Source organism: Python bivittatus, unplaced genomic scaffold (assembly GCF_059951505.1).
Source record: "Python bivittatus isolate LINGU-HERP-01145 unplaced genomic scaffold, Pbiv_v1 ctg000700_np1212, whole genome shotgun sequence".
Classification (NCBI taxonomy): domain Eukaryota; kingdom Metazoa; phylum Chordata; class Lepidosauria; order Squamata; family Pythonidae; genus Python; species Python bivittatus.
Genome location: NW_028277098.1, coordinates 102,498,081 through 102,516,492, shown reverse-complemented (window position 1 = coordinate 102,516,492; position 18,412 = coordinate 102,498,081). Strand labels below are relative to the sequence as shown.

The following is an 18,412-nucleotide window of genomic DNA, read 5'->3' as shown; positions in this document are numbered from 1 at the left end:
TGGAGCCCAGCAACGTCCCTTTCATGATCCCCAGAGTGGGTGAAATCCAACATTCTCCTTGTTCCTCATTACATCTTTGGGAGTTTCAGCAAGATTGAAGGACAAATGGGTGCCTTAAGGCTTGCATCTCACAAGTATCGGGCTGAAACATTTCCTTGGCACTCTCATTTTTGCAGTCAGACCCACAACACGAGGTGCAAAAGCCTAGCACAACCCTGAGGCTGATGGAGTTGCACACGCCTTAGAAAGCTGCAGAATTGTTTACAGCTGTCAAAAATGTTCGTTTGCAGCGAAGCCTTTCTGGGGAGGCAGAGGAAGGGATTCCAGCTGCTCTTCCAGTGAAAAGGCCAGGTTCAAACCTGCATTTCTGCTGGATGGACATGCAGCTGGGAGAACAGGGACTGCAAGCATATTCCACAATGGGGGCCTGGAAAGAAAGGGATGTTGGTGCTAAGCCCAAACCCGCAGAACCGAACCACAACAGAAGAGCCATTATACCTAACTAGGTTTCTCTTTTTCTTCTGGACATTTAGGAGGAGAGCTGTGTAAATCTATGCCGGCAAAAAATCAGGAGTCTGGTAGCACTTTTTCTGGCTAACAAATTTTATTAAAAGGCAAAAGCTGCAGCTCACAAAAGCTTTTGCTTTTTAATAAAAAATTGTTAGCCGGAAATAAAGTGCTACCAGATTCCCTGTGATTTTTTGGAGATTTTCTGCCTGAGCCATTAGTGTTATTAAAAGGTGGAGGAAAAAAACAGACAAAAAAATTATTCTAGGGAGTCCACAAATGCTAAGGTTTAGGCACTCAGCCAGCAGAGGGCGCCACAACCCTTCTCTGGGCAGTTGGTTCCTCTGGGCAAGCGCGTTGATTTCATAGGGAAAGGACTCCGCCCCATCCACGCTACGTTTTTCGGATGCGCATTCCCTCCAAGTCGCGCATGCGCCCGGCCGGCTCGAAGGCGCGGTTGTGGCGCATGCGCATTATTCCTTCGCCCGGCCGGTCAGAACGAGTCAGCACTCGCGGAGAAACCGGCGCTTAGTGCGCAGGAAAAAAGCAGTGCCTTAGCCGCTGAGGCCACCGACCCCCCTCGGTGTCTTGTTCTAGCCGTTCGAGCCGGCCGCTTCCCCTCAGAGGTAGCCGGCAACCGGGGCCGGTAAAGAGAAGCGGGGCCGGGGGCGGGGCGTCTTCGGCAGTTTTCGAGGTAAGGGCGGAGATTGGGCAAGATTGACAGGAATGGCGGCCAATGGGAATAACCGTGCCGTGTGCCCTCCCCTTTTCTCCTTCTCTTCGCTGTGATTGGCTCAGCGCGGGGAAAGCGGGGCTACGTTTTGCCCTATTTGAATATTTGAGAAAAATGAATGGAGATCGTGGGAGGAGGAGTCGGTGTGATCGGGAGCACGGGGAGGGGGTATTTGGGGCAGCTCCTCCAGGATGGGGCCCTTTGGAGGTGTTGGACGACACCACCCCATGATTCCCAGCAGGCTCTTGCTTATGGGAGCTGTAGTCCCACGTGTCTGGAGAAGTGCCACGTGGGGGGAAAGGGGAGGGCCGGGGGCCGAACAAAGGGCGCTTCCAGAACGCCTCCTGGGGAGCTAATCAGGCCCCGCATTTCCGGGCTGGGCAGGAGAGGAAACGAGGTGGAGAAAGGCCGGGATGTGGTGCCTTGCCGGGAGCAGCCTTGCCCTCTGCAAGGCCCTCGTTGCTGCGGCCTCGGTCACTGAGCTGGGCACTGGGCACCGGGGCTTCTGGAAGGGGCCCTCCCCCCGCCGTCCAGGGAATGTTCTCCTGGCCTCTTCAGGGGGAGACCAGCGACGAAGGGGGGGCTGGTGGGCCTGAGAAGGTGGGAGGGAATGGGCTGGCTGCAGTTGGGAAGAAGGAACGATGGGCTGGAATAGGAAGGCAAAGCGCACATTTAACGTTGATAACGATCAAGCCCTCGCCGTCAGCAAAGTTCTGGTCACAAACACGGTTCATGTGTCTTGCTTTCAAGGGAAAATTGTGGCCCTCTCCAGCGCGTTCGGGACCCCTTGCAGAATTAGGTGCCCTTCCAAGCCCACCACTGGGGCAGCTGCACAGGAATTACAAGATAATCTTCCTAGAGCAGTGTTGTCCAAACTTGGCCACTTTAAGGTGAGTGGACTTCAACTCCCATGGCTGGCTGGGGAATTCTGGGAGTTGAAGTCCACTCAAAGTGGCCAGGTTTGGACAACACTGTCCTAGAGGTAGCTTCCCTGCTGGAAGAGTCTCTGCCCCTAGGAAGAGAGGGAAGTCCATGCTGGGTCTGATCAGAGGCTGAACAGGACAAGCTTTCGGTTCTCCAGTGAGCAGCCAGATCCCCCAAAGGGAAATCCTCCCACTGGTCCTGGACTGTTCCAGGGCAGGGAATCCAGATTCACATCTCTTGTGTTTATACAACACACCCTGTTTTCATTACTCTCTTTTATTACACATATATCTTAATTGCTCACATTGTAGCCGACTTTGAGATATGCTAATACCCTTAAGGACACATTCTTCTGTGGCTCTATTATTAATATAGCAAAAACAACAAAGGAATGGCCGGATGTAATCGGGTCTCTGTAAATGAATAAATCACCGGCAAGGATATTGTTTACAAGGTCAGGAAGAATTTCCTCCACGCTCAAGAGAAAACCAGGCCTCTTTCTGATACTGGAGAGGCCACTGTAGCAAGAAGCCATCAGAGCAAGTGACACCGGAGCAAGGTCTTGCCTGTCACTGAAGAGTGTTTGGTTCTGCACAAGTCTATTTGATGCACATGAGAATGCTTCCAAGTTGGAGGGCGGTACCAGTTATTAGAGAGGATGGCTTGGGACTGAATTGTTGGAGGGCGGTCAGTTCTGTGCCCTGGTGCTTCTGTGTAAGAGCCAAGTAGATTCCAGCAGCTGTGGTGCCCAGCTCGCCCTTTTCCATTAACTGCTCTTCTTGAGTTCTCTCCATCATAACCTTTACAACAAAGCCGTCCGCTACTTTTTGTCTTGAGCAGGGTGCGGGTGGTGAGGATGGCCGAGGCGGGTATAGTCCCCTTGCATCCCAGTTCCTAAAACCTCTCCAGATGCATGCTGCTTTCCCCCTCTCCCCCCACCCCCAAGTCTGGGTACCTTTCAGCTTATTGGCAGCTTTCCAGCAAAACAGAGGGGAGTCTGGAGTGGCAATGACATGCATGACTGATGTGAGGGGCATTGATTGATTGATTGATTGATTGCCCCCAGCCAAAGCGTCAGAGAAGTTCCATTGCTAGGTGGGCTGTGGACTGCACAGGCCTGGGAGAAAGCGCTTGAGAGCCTGGGACAGTAAAAGGCAGGCGGAAAAACTCCCACCGAGATCCAGAATCAGAAAAGCAGTGAGGATGTTGCTTGTAAGCAGCGTGCCTAGCCCAGCTTCTCCGGCCTGCTAGCTTCTACCTACAGCTTCCATCTTTCCCCACCAGCCTGGGGAAGGCTGTTTTGGCCTGATGGCGGAGGAGGACTCACTTGCCCAGCCCTGCCTAGGCTTGCGTCGTCCTTGTTCCTCTTGATCCCCCGGAGCAGGAGGCCCTTTCCAGCCGGCTGAACTCAGACAGCTGGCATCCCCTCAAAAGTCCGGCGGGTTGCACGGTCAGAGAAGCGCCAGGCGCCTGCAAACAGGCCGGCTTCCAGCCCTGTGGCTGCTTCGCGGCAGAAGCCGCGGGCGGCTGTGGGGCGCTGAGCCTCACTGGGTACCAGCCGCCAAGGGGGGGTTGTTTGAGGGCGCGCGCGAGAGAACAAGCCAGTCCTAAAACTTCTGCGCGGAGCGGCCGTCCGCAGGAAAGGGACCCACCTGGTTTTGCAACCCAGGCGCCAGAGCCGTGACATTTGCAAATCTGGGTGGAGATGGGCGGCTGGAGCGCTGGGGGCGGGACCTCCGGGAGGCGGGCGATGCGGATGACAAGGAGGGTCGGCCAGTGCCTGGAACGCTCGGCCGCCCGACGCCGCCGCCGCGTCCGCTCCCGCTCCCCGGCCCAGCGCCCTCTGCCGAGATCCCCGGCCGAAGCGGCTTCTCCCCTCCCAGGGGTGAGTACTGCGCGCGCCGGCTCCCCGGGGCCGCCCGGCCAGCCCGCCGCGAGGGGCGACCTCTGGGCAGGGGCCCTGGGCCCTTGCAGGAGGCGGAGGCGAGGGCCGGCGCCGGGGGGCAGGGCAGAGGAGAGCAGAGCAGCCGGTGGCTGTTCTCTGGGGCGGCCCCGGGGAAGTTGCTTTTGGGTCACGCGGGGCCCGGCCCTCCGCGTCGTGCCTGCCCGCTTGCCTCATCGGTTCTCGGAATTGGCCTCACGATGACTCACCCCGTGGCGGTGGGGCTGAGCAGCGGGCTCCGAGTCTGCCCTGGCGCTTCCCCGGGAGGGCTCCACCTCCCGGTCCGTCGCCCACCCGCTCGCCCGCCCCGGTCAGGACAGTCAGCCCGACGCCGGAGCGCCGTCGGAGGCGGCGGCGAGAAACTTTCCTCCGGAGCTGCCACGCAGCAGCGCGGGAGGAGGAGGGGGCGGCGTCGTCGAGAGGCGCCCTGGGGCTCCTGCAGCCTCGCGCCCGGGGGGACCCCCGGGCCGCGAGCCCTCGACGCCGGCCGCGGGTCCGCCTTCCCGGCCGGGGTGGCTAAGTTCGGCCGTTCTGAGCCTTTCCTCGCCGGCCGCCCCTCCTGCTCCGGCTCTCGGGAAGCGCTCCCGGCCGCCGCAGAGCGGAGGACCGGAGTTCGCTGCTGGCCGACGCTGGCGGCCGGAAGCTCTTGCAGCGGCCCCGGTCCGCCCTTGTCGCTTTAAAAAGGGAAAAAGCTGCCCTCGACAACCAGGAAGTGCTTTGATCCCGGGGAGGAGGGGTGGGCGGGAGGCGGAGAGGCGGGGGCGTGCGGAGGGAGGGGTCTCCATGCTTTACTGCTGCAGCAGAGCCGCAGCACTCAATCAAAGTGGCAGAGGGAGCCCTCCTGGGGTTGCCTCCTCTCCTCAGCCTGCCAGGCTGCAGCATCTCGCCGGTCGCAGCTGGTTTGGCTTCGGGGGTTGCTCGGAGATGAGGCCCGGGGCCTGCCCGGGCGGCGGGTCCCTAGTTCCTCTCGGGGACTGTCTTGCGGGCAGAATCTACAGCCAGGGCCGCGTTGCTGGGCGGCTGCTGGTGGGACGAGATCCAGGGATGCTGCGCACGAACGCGTGAGCCTCCCGGGGCAGCGAGGTCCAGCGCTGCCGCACACCAGAGGGCATGAAGTCCGCAGCTGGCCCTTTAACACTTTTTTTTTCTGCTTCTCTCTGCTGTGAAGTTTTCATGTCTGACGCTGGGATGACTGTATCCGAGATGGGGAGGAGCAGCGCCCGTGTATGGTAACCCGGACAGCTCGTGTTCCAGACCATGGACTCACTGAGACACCCAGAGGTGTGAAAATGTCGAGTGGTAACCGAGCCCTCGTGGTAGACTTTATTTCCTACAAGCTGTCGCAGAGGGGCCACAGCTGGAGCGAGATCGAGGGAGACGGCGAGAACAGAACGGAGCTGGCCGGCGAGATGGGGGGCGTCCTCAACGGGAGCCCCTCTTGGCACCCCAGTCCCAGCCCCGTCGTAAACGGGGCCGCGGGCCACGCAAGCCACCTCGAAGGTCCGGAAGAGGGCCCCCAGTCAGACGTGAGGCAAACGCTGCGGGAGGCTGGGGACGAGTTTGAACTGAGGTACCGACGGGCCTTTAGCGATCTCACTTCCCAGCTCCACATCACCCCTGGCACCGCGTACCAGAGCTTTGAGCAGGTGGTGAACGAACTCTTCCGGGATGGGGTGAACTGGGGGCGGATTGTGGCGTTTTTTTCCTTCGGCGGGGCCCTGTGCGTGGAGAGCGTTGACAAGGAAATGCGAGGATTGGTGGAGCGGATCGCCACCTGGATGGCTACTTACCTGACTGACCATCTGGACCCCTGGATCCAAGATAACGGAGGCTGGGTAAGCATTTGCAAAGGACGGGAGGGGAGCACGGTGCCTCCTCAGTTGCCATATAAAGCCAGCTGCGCTATATTTCTAGCAGCATCTGATTCCGACCTAGAGTGGGCTGAACGTGGAGGTGTAGCCGTGTGCTGCTCGCAGAGGCAGGCTTTCTTGTGGCAAGAGAAAAGGGGTAATTATCTGTCGTCATGGCACCTTGTTTCTGGGAATTCCTCCCTTTCTGTTTGCAAAACGTGGGAGAGTCTGTGCCCTTTCAGCAAGATGGTACATCTGGCATTTCTGTCCGGGTATGCAGAAATGGCCTGCAGGGTTGAGGGTGGTACCCTGCCAGGCAGCATCTTGTTCACTGATGAACCCCAGGCTGACTGTTCTGCTTCCTGTGCCTGCCTCACATGCAAAGATCACTTTACTCAGTTGCAGAATTAAAACGTGGGAGGTGCTGTCTTGCCCTCCGTCCAGCTGCAGGACTGCCTCAAAATCTTGTTCCTTGGAACAGGCTCAAAGGCCCATTGTCTGCCTTATCTTGTTTAACCTGGCAACGACCGTGGATGCAGAAAGATGGAAACTTAGCCCCAATCTCCAGTGAAGGTTATGGCGGAGCTCGGACTTTTTTTTGCCCTCCATACGCACAGGACTTCTTGGCCAGCACACTGGACCAAGCTTCCACTTCTGGCTTCCAGAGCTCTCCTTCAGGCTGAGGAGCGAAGTGAAGCAGTTAAACCCTTGTCTAGCCTCCAGATGGGCTTGAGTGGAGTTCATTTCCAAACCCCAGAGCCCATGTTGGTCGTTACAGTAGAGTCCCAGGGATCACAGCTTATCCATTAGCCGGAACTGTGAATGGTCACAAGCAGTCGCTTTTCCAGGGTGCGCAGACCATTGCACAGCTGCGGTTATTCAGTGTTGTTCCTGAACTATCCAGACCAGGGAAATTTTGAATAAAGAAGCTTCCAAAATGTTGTTTCTTCTACAGCTGCAACATGGGATGGGAAAGAGGCAACACCTTGGAATTTCAAAACTTTTTTGTTCTGAATTTCCCTGATGACCATTTGCCTCCAGAACACCTTGGTTGTCATTAAACATCTGTTGTTGCCGTGGTTTCAGAATTCATTCCTCTGATTTGTTTTGGGACTGGATTTGGGTCCAGAGGTGAGGCCAATGACTGGAAAGAGGTGGCCTGGCCTGAGAGTCTCTGGCAACCCTGGCTTCTTGATGCATGTTGGCTCAGAGATGGAGGAGACATTGTCTGAGTCTGAGATTCCTCACCATATGGCGTCCCCTTCCTTAGAAGCAAGCCCATCCTGTGTTTCACGCCCAGCAAGTATGACTGGTCAGCCTGCCTCTGACCAGCAGGAGCTCCAGGGGCTGAGTCGCTTCCTGGAAGCCTTGTGCATCACTGGGGCTATGCGCAAGGCAGCATTCACCCTAGGGGCGTTGCCATATGCTCTTCCTCTTGGGGAGGTCAGAGTGGCAAGGGGTAACTGGAGACTCACTTGGGCTCCCCTCCACTTTCTTTGGGCCCCTGAAGTCTCTCTCTCCGGCAGACACTCCAGTTACACCTCTTAGCTGCGATGTAAGAGAAAGGAAGCCTCAGTGCCCAGACTTAGGTGTGCTCCCAAAGGCCACCGTAGGGCCCTTAGGTGGAGCTCAGCTGAAACTATGGCCTACTGGAAAAGGAGGCCCCTACCGGCCAGCGTGCCAAAGGTATCCTCCCCATATCTCTTGAAACGCTGTTTGCCTGGGTGGGCTTCGGACTCCCTTCTGGTCCATTACCTTCCAAGCCCTGGAGTAGAGGTGAAGAGGGGACTCTCCCTGCTGGTGTAAGCACCTAATAATGCAGAAGCCAGATGGGGGATTCCCTGTAAGGCAGTGTTTCTCAGCCTTGGCCGCTTGAAGATGTGTGGACTTCAACTCCCAGAATTCCCTGCTGTCTGGGGAATTCTGGGAGTTGAAGTCCACACATCTTCAAGGGGCCAAGGCTGAGAAACCCTGTGGTAAGGGGACCAAGGCAGGGCAAGAGAAGGAGGTGAGAAGGCAGGGAGAGCTTGGGGGGGGGGACTCAGGAATGTCTGGCATGCAGGTGTCCTGGGAGCACAGCCTGGGGTGTGTCTGGCCAAACAGACCGGACTGGTTCCTCTTCCTCTCGGAGCACTTTGTGGGGGCAGGCCCCATTTGGACCTTCTTTTCCTCTCTCCTCTGGTTATCCCACCCCACCCATAACCTCCAGCTTCCGAGATTAGTCCTGGACCCGGTGGAGATTTTCCACTGCCCTGTCGCTCTGGTGACGATTGGGCTGTATCCTGGAGACCAAGGCGATAATGTAATCTGATTTTGTAAACGAACTCCCTGGGGGGATTTAGATTAAACTGCTGATGGAAAGTCACTGGCCCTTGCTTGTCAAGGGGAGAGGGAAAAATTTCCCCCCTCCCATTCCCTCCCCCTCGGCTTGTACCACCCTCTGAGAGTGTTCCTTTTTTTTTGAGTCTAAGCACAAAATGCATTGTTTGGGCAAATATTTGTTCAAGCCATTTGTCGGAGGAGGAGCAGCAGCAGCATAGTTCCAGGGTGACATCCCCTCTGGGTCCTGCTGTTCCATCTCAGTTTGTCTGCTCTGGGCGGCAGCATCTCTTCTGATCATGTTGGCTTCCAGGAGGGAAGGGCAGCTGCATGGAGGAAGGGCAGAAAGCGACTGGCAGAAAAGTTCCCGCTTCGAAGACTTTGGAACAGGGCCCTGCGCATTTAGCATCTTAAGACTTTTATCCCGCCTTTTCTACAAGGAGCTCCGGCCAATTAGACAGTCTGTCTAGGACAAGTTTAAGCGAAGAGAATGAATCATCTGCTGAGTTTTACAGTTTGCAATTCTGATTGATTGATTATATGTCATCAAGTTGTTTTTGACTCCTAGCGACCACATATGTAGATGCTCTAATCCAACTTCTCGCTTCCTGGTGCCCTACAAACATTTAGGGCAGTGTTCTTCAACCTTGGCAGCGTTAAGATGTGCAGACTTCAACTCCCAGAATTCCCCAGCCAGCATGGGGAATGGCTGGCTGGGGAATTCTGGGAGTTGAAGTCCGCACATCTTAACGCTGCCAAGGTTGAGGAACACTGGTTTAAGGGCTGCATCCTGTAGGCCATCCTGGAAGTTCTAATTATGGTGTATCAAAAAGGCATTGGGTTCAGGAAGAAAAACAGGGCAGTCTTGAAGAGGAATTACACAGCCTGACTTCAGAAGTCTGGCATCAGGAAACTTGGCTTCGTTTCACAACTCCTGTGCAATTTTAGATTTTTTTTACTGAAGTTTTTTTAAAAAAAAATAACAATTAACAAGAAAGCATTGAACATGAAAGCAACATAAGGATTTAAAAAAAAAAAACCTCATAAAACAGAATTAGTCTCCCGCCCCAATAAACATGGGGAGTTATATAGGGTATACCCCATCTCAGGAGCCATTGGCCAATCCCGGTATGTCTTTTTAATTAATTTTTTTTTTCCCAGAGAAAATGTTTCTTTGTGTGTGTCATGTCATGCATCAAACGTGTAAGGAATGGTTTAGAAGAAAATGGCAATCAATTCAAACATTTCACATAATTTATACAATAAATTGTCTATGGGGCCTGCTTATAGTACACCTGGTTTATAAGTACGTTTGTGCTTTTATGGAGCAAGACCACAGCTTTAGTATTTTACAATTCAGTAAAAATTGGGCAGGGAAAGTCTCCTTCGAGTTGAGCTCAGCTCCTGGCCCATGTCCATGTAGTTTTCTTGGCAGCAGGACAGTCATGCCACCTTCTAAAATTTTGGATTTCCCACTCAAGCCTGCAGCACGAGTGCTCTGTGGTCTCCCCTCCAAGATGTAACCAGGCGTAACCCTGGTTAGCTTCGGTGCCCGAATAAGGTCACTGAGACTAGTATTCAGCATTTGGATCCAGAAGTGCTTATGTGTGTGTGTGTGTGTGGAGATCAACTATTAGGAGTGAGTTTGCTGATATAATTAAAAATGAGACTTTTTTTTAAAAAAAAAACAATCATTAAAGAAAGCATTCTTCAAGACTTTTCTGCCCTGTTAATTTTTTCACTGATTAATTTTTCACTCCTAGATAGGCTGGGCAGTCTCTATAAATTGTGTTTACATGGACACACCTAGCTATCTGGAAAATCTGCTTCCAGCTCACCTGCCTGCGGGCTCAACTTGCTCATCTAGCAAGGCCCAACTGGGACCTTTCTCCCACCTGCCAGCAGTTCTCTGGAGTTACCATCCACCAGAAATATGCCTGGAGTCTGACTAATCAAAAGGTGCTAAAAATGTCATAGCCTTTGTGAAGCTAGTTTAAGTATTAATTCTTTGTGCAGACATTCATGTTTTCAGAGAAGATATGCTCAGCTTTGCAGTGTTTCGCTGCAGTGGATCTGGTGGCTGACCACCAGAACTAAATTAATTTCTTGCACCATTCTATGTGCCTGGTACAAAACCAAGGGATGGAGAAGGGAATTGCAAGTGTTTGAAATGGGAATAAAGTTTTAGGAAGAAGAGTAACTGTTAATTGCGTCTGTTCTGCCAAACAGCCATAAAGGAAGATGTTGTTATGACTTAAGTCCTGTTCTGGTGGTGGCCCCATTGTTGCCTTGGACCAGGAAGGGCTGGATTCAGTTTCTGGCTGTGGACCTTCACTGAGGATTTGAGTGGGTGGATTCCTGCCCCCGAGTCTTCCCAAGACAGTTGTTAGTTTGATCTCCTTAGAAGAAGCACCACAACAGAAATAGGCCTGATTCCAACGTTTCACTTTTTTTCAGTTACACTCTTCTCTAGCGGGGCCAAGAGAAGCTTTGATTGCAAGTGCAGTTACAGTGATAGAAAGCGGGCTTCTTTCTCTGCTAGACCGCACATCAGTTGGGATCCCATCCTGAGCTGTTCGGTCGTCCTGACCAGCGTTTGGCTAGTAATGATGGCTGCTGTGCACTGCCCTGACCTGAAAAACAAGAAGGTCTTGATTGTTGCCATGACCAGGTCAGGAGCCCAATTGTCCCCTGGCATTGACCTGGGTCCAGATTCCCAGCAACTCCCCTTCTCTTCACTTTTGCCATTCTACGCTGGAGCCACCTGCCCCCCTTGGAGAAAGTGTTTTGCTCTCAGTGGGAGAAGAAGCAGCTTTTTTCCTACAGCAACCCCTCCGTGGGGCTTACGCCCTGGAGGATCCCTGGGATGGGGAGGGCTGTGCTGTCTTCCTTCAGCTGCAGACACACCCGCACGTGGCAGCCCGGGCAAGCCCACTCTCAACCTGCCCCTGCCCTGGCCTTGTTAGCATGGGAATAGCCAACTCTTGAGGCACAGGGAGCAACCTTTGCCTGGCCCTCTCCAACAATGCTGTTGTGGGAAGGGCGTAGCTGCCAAGAAAGAACTACCAGGAGGCATACGTGTTCTGGCAGGCCTGCCCCTGGCAGGGAGCAGCATTGCATGCATTCCCCCGAGCCACCCAGCTTTTTACGGTCAGGAAGGATCTTGGCGAAGAGGGGAGCAGGAAGAAGACGTTTACTTGGAAGAGTTGTTCCTTTATGTTCTTGCTCTTCCAGGCTTCAGAGTCATGAAGAAACAGAGATGTTGTAAGGGAGGGTGGAGAGGACAGTTTGGGTGGGCAGGTCTGTGCGGGCCGATTGGAAAGACTGTGGTTGTCCTCTTCTCTTCCATCGGGGGCCTCTCGTGGACAGGTAGCGGGGATCACCCCTGAGTTTTGGACTATACTCTTGGCTTCAGTCCAGCCACGCTGCCTCTTCTGGGCTGCTGGGGGGCTATGAAAGGAGTGGCTGGGTTGAGCAGCAGGGGGGCACCGTGTAATCCCAGTGACTGAAAGGCAGTCGTGGGTTCCAGTGTAAGGCAGCCATAGAGGGGGTAGAGTTTGCCATTTTGAATATTAAATGTATACCCGTGATCATGTTGAATCAGCGCTGGAATTAAAACTTAGCCGCTTTTCATAAGCTCAGTCAGAATGTCTTTTTGGCAAGGAGGCAGGCCTCTTGTCTCATTCGGTTGGAATGTGAGAAGGTATTGTAGGTGTGTCTGCGAATTGGGTTACTCAAAACTGTGACGAGATGCCTTTTAACACCCCAACCTTCCGATGAAGTCCTGAACCGCCTGCTCTGTTCTTTGAGGAGTAGCCAGTTTGACTGAAGCTGGCATCAAAACTGTGGGTTGAATCCTGGCGTGTTGATCTGAGAAGAATCCGTATCGCTGCTTGTGCTTGTCAAGCAGAGTTGCCTGTCTGGCACGTGATCCATGCAAGGGCGTTATGGAAGAGAATTTGACTTGTCTGACGAGGAGGCCCACCTACCGGGTCACCTCTGACACTATGGCACTCCAACTTTGCAAGGCAAAAGAGCTGTTTTTTTCCATTACCCAATAAAACACAGATACTCATGGGTGGTATCAACACACCGTAGGTAGGACAAACGATTGGCTGGAAAATCAACCTTTGGATACCATCAGGAATGGGTTATCACGTTGGCTGTTTAAATGGCTGCGTGGGCAGCTTGGGGGATTCCTGGAAATACGAGTTTTCTCTTTTGGTTCTCCACCAGAGATAATTCCTGACACCAGGAGGGTGCTTGGCATCCTGGTTCTGGTTTCGATGCACCGTTGGATGTCTCCTTTGCCTCCTTGCTCAGCTGCACCCACGTCCCTGGCCAAACGTCCTAGGCCCGAATGGCGGTTGCCTCCCAGCGCCAAAGCAGAGCCCACGCAGTCAGCCGCAGGTAGCCTCTGCAGTTGGAGGGGCGGGACGGGGCTGCGCTCCCTTCCCAGGCTGGCGGCCGCCCAAGCCGATTCGGAAGTGGGAGGGGTTTCTGTGCAGCTCTTCAGGAAATGCCAGTGGAATGACTCCCCCCCCCCATTTCCTCTCCCAAGTCGCATTCCTGACGCGGAGAATGCAGTGGTGGAAAGAGGCTGTGCAGGGCTCCTCTTCCTTTCTGCTTTGGTTCTCGGCTTTTGTTGGGGGGACCGATGCCGCAGGGCGGGCGCACATTTGCTTGATTTCTTTCTGAGTCAGGAAGAAGTTTCAGAGCCTGGGATCTGGTGGTCCCACTTGGGGGCTGGGAACATGCGAAGTTTCTGCAGCCTGGCCGAATGCGGCTTTGTCATTCACTTCTTTCAGCGTGAAAAGCGTGCCCCTGTTGCTTCTCACGGGGCAACCAGGTTGTCTTCAGGCTGTTCCTCTTCCTCTGAGCCTGGAGGCGGCTTCCAGGATGTGGTGGCGGCTGCTGCAGCAGCAGCAGCGCATGAGGGCAGGCACTCAGCTTCATTCAGAGAGGAGAAAGCGCAGGGGGCCTGGCGCACCAGCCGCTGCTCAGAAAATGATGTAAGCCGCCGTTATATAACAGGAATGCGGATGCGCTCAGGGAGCCCTGGGGCAAGGGGGCGGGGGGGAGGCAGAGGCGAATGTCACTTCTGAGCAGCCCTCTTTCCTTTCGCTCTTCTTTTCTCGCTGGGAAACCTGGAAAGCTGCGGACGCTCAACCTCTCTCTTTCGAAAGGCTGTGAGCCTCGCTCTGGCAGTTGTCATGTGCGTGGGGCAGGAAGAAGGCTGGTGGGCCTTAACAAAAATGCTGGTGAGGGGCAACAGGTCCGGCTTCTCGCAGCTGTAGTGATGATCGGGGGTCCCTCCAAGTTATCCTAGATCAGTGTTTCTCAACCTTAGCAACTTTAAGATGCGTGGACTTCAACTCCCAGAATTCCCCAGCCAGCATAGCTGTTCCCAGGGGAACAGCTTTATCGCCTTAAAGCAGGTCAGGGTTCTTTCCCAAGAACCTTTCACAGAACATTGTCAAAGCACCCAGCGAGCCGTCCACTCTGCAAAGCGAATCTCCTTTTTGCTGAGCCAAGCCCCACCTGGGTCCCGTTGTGGCCGTTGCCCTGGCCTGGCTTGGTGTGGGATTTGAGTGTGGCAAGGTGGGATTATACTGTCCCCGTCATCCTTGCAAGAACCACGTGTGCAGGGGTGTCCTCGGCATGGCCAGAAGAGTCAGTGCGGTGGCCCTGACGGTGTGACCCAAGCTCTGCCTGTTTTTTTATGTGCGTGGTGACTTGTTTGCCCATACCCTGCAGACACCCCCGCACGTGTGAGGAGCAGGGAGCTCAGTCCCATCACAGGTGGGGGACTGAGGCTGAGAAGACGCGACAGCCACCACGCAGGCTGCGGCTGATGTCCCATCGGAACCCAGAACGTCCTCCCAGCTACTGTCCCAGGTTCGTGGTCAGGAAGCAGGGAGGCTGCTTTGCTCAGCCGGTCTTAGACTCGCATTCACCAGAGAACGCCTGGCCTCTGGTAACCAAGACGTCCCCTGGCAAAGCTTGAGGTGCACCCCTTTCTCGCTCCGTCACCAACGCAGCTGCCGTCCTGGCAGTAGGGCTCCCTGGAAGCAGGTCTGGGCCCCAGCGAGTCCTGCGTCCTCCACCCCTCACAGCCTGAGCCTGCCAGCGAGGCCGCTTGCTGCGGCGGCCTCCTGTGCACCCCCTTCCTTCCCCGTCGCCACCTTCATTTGCCCACCTTCCCTTCCGCTGCGGCAGAGGTGGTGGCATGTGTTTCCAAACGCGGGGCACGCAGGACCACTCTCCGCTGGGCAGGGTTGCCTTGGAGCTCTGCCCCCTCGGGTTTGGCTTGTTTTTGTGCTGCCCGGGTGTGGAGCAGGAGGTTGGTGGGGTGAGGGGTGATGAAAAGTTCCACTTAGTTGCACAAGCGAAGCAGCTGGGGGGAAGGGGGGCCCGGCGAGCCTCGCTGGGGGGCCGGACCGTTAGCTGGCAGATGGTTCCAGCTGGGGGTAACCAGGAGCAGGTGTGTGGCTGAGAGGCAGCCAGCAAGCACCCGAGTGATGCTTGGCGAGATCGCTTGCCTGCCTGCGACACCCAGGAGCTGGCCTGACCCACTTACTGTGCAGAAGACGCCAGGCTTCCTTTTATTTTTAGGCGTTTGGCTTATTTTATCTCCTGCTTTATTTTAACCAGGCTGAGCACGCGAGCGAGGGAGGGAGGGAGGGAGGAAGGAAGGAAAGCGAGGACAGCCTCCAGGCAGGAACACCCAGTGCGGCTCTTCTGCGCAGCCTGCTCATCTGTGCGGTTCCACGTGCTCGCTCCCGGGAGTTGACTCACGTGGATTTTGCCAGCGCCATCCCGGAGGATTCCCTTAATGGGGAATCAGAGCCGCTCTCGGCCGCAGCAGCATCTCTGGGGAGCGTGGGGGCGGAGGAACAGAGGAGAAGCGAAAGGGGAGTTAACCAGGCTGCAACCCCAAAACCCCTGGGGTGGTTTCGGTGCAGTGTTTTTCCTTTCCGAGGCATGCAGGGAATTGCACTGGTGGCTTGGTTTCAGCAGAGTCCAGAGGATCGGCCGGTTCTGGCTTCTGCAGGCGGGCCTGGAACTCTGAGCTTGCTCTTCCCTGCCGCGGGGCACTTCGCCCTCGCCCCTGGACTTTCGTCGTGTGCGGCGAAGCAAGTCCAAGGCTGCTGCGGGCCTTGGCTGACTTACCTGCAAATCGCACTCTCTGAACCCAGTGGGACTTACTTCTGAGTAAACACGCCTCAAATTGCTGGGAGTCCTTTTTTTCCTGTGATGGCCTTTATGGGCTTCAATGGCCCAGGTGTGGTGGAGTAATGAGGAAGCAGTTTATCTCTGGGGTTTGATGACCTTACCCTACCTGAGACTTGGGACTCCCGGAAGCCTGGGAGCAGGTAGAACCTCCGCAAGGGCAGGTGGGGGGGTGCCCACTCTTAGGACAACCTTGGTGGGTGCCCCCCTTGGTCGCTGCTGCAGTTGGTGAGGGGGTCCGGGTGGGCCATGAGTCACAAACCTCAGGAGATGGCTTCCTACCCTCTTCCTTGAGCCGAGCTTGGGAGGGGGAGTCCTCTTTTTTCCCACCGTTGGTCAGAGTGGTTTTCTGAGCTAAATCACTCCTGCAATGATGGGTTGAAATTACAGGAATCGAGATTGGAAGCAACCAAGATGTCCTGAATAAGGGTTTGATGGCACTTGGAGAAAAGATGCTGCAGTTTGCAGCAAGGAATGGGACCCCGCTTCCCTATTTATTGCTTCTCTCTTGGCATCACCTGGAGAGCTTCTTGGTTTCTGCTCACGTTCCATAGTGCGACATCCAGGAAGCATAAACCAGAGGGCTCCCGTGCGTCCTCCTTTCCCGATGCCTGAAGCCAAATCTCCTCTCCAGCCCCACTGCGCTCCACATTGTCCTTAGGAGCTGCTCTGGAATTGGGCCCATGCAGTGAACCCCTTTGCCTTGAAAGCTGAGTGGAGAGAGTGGTTGCCCGTAGTTTGCTGAAGGGACCCTGATTCCCATAGTCCAGGAAGTCTCTACAAGATTGTATCTTCCGTAAAAATCTCATGCCTGTATTCAGAACAAGGGAAAGGGACTTCTGTTGCTTAGAATGAAAGGCAAGCGTTGCCAACACCGATCAGCTCCATGAACCGGGCAGCCTACAAAAAAATAGTTCTGAAAGATGTGAAGAACCCACCCGGGTTTGTTTTCTAAGAGTGACAAAGGAACTGTATTTCTCTGATGAAATGCCAGAGACAATAAATCATTGGAGCTGGGTTCTTCTGTACTCGAGGAAAATAAACAGGTGTTCTGTTGACCTAAGTCTTGCACCAAGAAAAATGGAAGGCTGCATCCCAAAGAAATTACGCTGAAGCAAAGTTTCTTTCATGTTGCCTTCCAACTTGCTAGCTGAGACAAAGCCTTTTTTCCTGCTGCCGACAAAACTAATCAACCTCCAGCTTCTGAGATTTCAACCAGCGTTGCTTCCTTCCCTGCGTGTTGAACCTGGGACCTTCTGCTGTGCCCGCGTTCTGGTCTGGAGCATTGGCTCCCCGGCCCATCTCAAGACCAGCAAGCAAAAGACACACAGGCCAGACTAAGCTCTGGCAGGTTGCCGGAACTGCTCACGTGTGCACTGTCACAAGGAGCAGAGCGCACGGGAGGTCATGCGTCCCCCAAGAAGGACAAAACGCTTTTTCAGATCCAGCACTGACTCCAGCCTGCAAGATGGAACCCAGTTGTAATCTTTCATTGCAATGTTTCTCAACCTCAGCAGCTTGAAGATGGGTGGACTCCGACTCACAGAATTCTGGGAGTTGAAATCCACCCATCTTCAAGCTGCTGAGATTGAGAAAGACTGTTTTATCGGGTGGGTTCCTGGGTTCTTTCTCACTTTATTTCCTCCTCCTCCTTCCTCTCTCTGGCTCATCTTCTCTCTACACATTTGAACCACAGCAGCTAACATCAGTGGCAGGGATTGTCACTGGTGGTGCCAAAATCCACCATTCGACCCCAGCTAGCTGCCAGCAACAAGCTTTGAGCTGCCGGTGACGTGCGGCTGAAGGCACCTGAATTTTCACCCTCCGTATGTGGACTTAGCATGATCCCAGCTACTGTATCTGAGCTCTGCAAAGGAGCAGCAGGAAGTCATTCCTTGAAGCTGTCCTAAGGCTAAAGATTAGACAGGAGGTTGGAAACTCCCCCTGAATTAATTGGAAGAGTTTTCTATACAGTGAGAGCATCTCTCATGGCCATGAACATTGACATATTTGTTTGATACCTTAATGAAGGGGATTTTTTAGAGGTCTGAACTATAGAATAGTCTTTGCTATATTTGAAACTATTAAGGACTTGTCCCAGCCCTCCTCCCTCTTTTGCATGGATAGATAACCCAGGTGAAAATTGTACCTGATCTTCTCGAGGGTGCCCTGAACGGGCCTAGGCTTGAAGCCACGCTGGCAGCTTGGCCAACGTGCCACCTCTCGCCCTGAGTTGGGAGCAGCGCTAGCCTCCTTTGCAGGGTCGTTTTGCGAGCTGATACAATAGAAGGATCAGACTCTGCTTTCCGTATCCCCCAGATTACTCCAGCTGCACTAAAGCAAAAGATACTAAGAGGCTTACGGAGTCCCCATTGCAGGTTTGGGTTTTGTGCATCTTATTGGGTGCAGGTAAGCCGTACAGCCTAGGGCCCCTCTGGCTCACGAGGGAGGCTCAGACACCATATGTCCACAAATGTGGGTGGGGGCCAGAGCCAAAGTGCATGTTTTTAAAGGGCATTAACTGGGATCATCGGGGGGAGGGGGGACCCAACCCAGCAGGTGCTAATCTCTAAGAGCAGCCTTTGTGTCAAAGAAGACGCCCTCTTGCCACCCCCTCCTCCATGGCAGCTGCCAGGATGTTCCTTCTCCCCTTTGGAAGTTAAGGGGCATGTGGGAGAAGACCCAGGGGAGAAAGAATGGCCAAGACCCGTTTTCTTTCTGCGTACCTCCCACCCAACCCTACTGGCCACAAAGTAAGGGATTGAACTTGGAAGGCCGGTTCGGTTAGAAAATGTCCCACAACTACAAACAGTTGGGCAGTGGATCTAGGAGTCCTGGGCCCTCACCTGCCCTTACACGTCACCCTTAACCTGGTTACCATACTAATTATTTCCTGGGTCTCAC

General features: G+C 54.4%; 1 protein-coding gene across 2 annotated transcripts in view; it reads left to right on the top strand.

Annotated features, from left to right (window-relative positions):
* Positions 1 to 992: 992 nt before the first annotated feature.
* The window catches only part of BCL2L1 (BCL2 like 1), a 36,292-nt gene continuing 18,872 nt past the window's right edge, over positions 993 to 18,412 (top strand). Inside the window, exons 1-2 of one of the 2 annotated variants that reach the window (XM_007439311.4) lie at positions 993 to 1,201; positions 5,275 to 5,941. In XM_007439311.4, the coding sequence (XP_007439373.1) occupies positions 5,333 to 5,941 (609 nt within the window). In that variant the 5' untranslated portion in view covers positions 993 to 1,201; positions 5,275 to 5,332. Of the gene's footprint in view, positions 1,202 to 3,896; positions 4,050 to 5,274; positions 5,942 to 18,412 lie in introns of those variants that run through there. The other variant, XM_088153444.1, reaches the window with a different exon arrangement.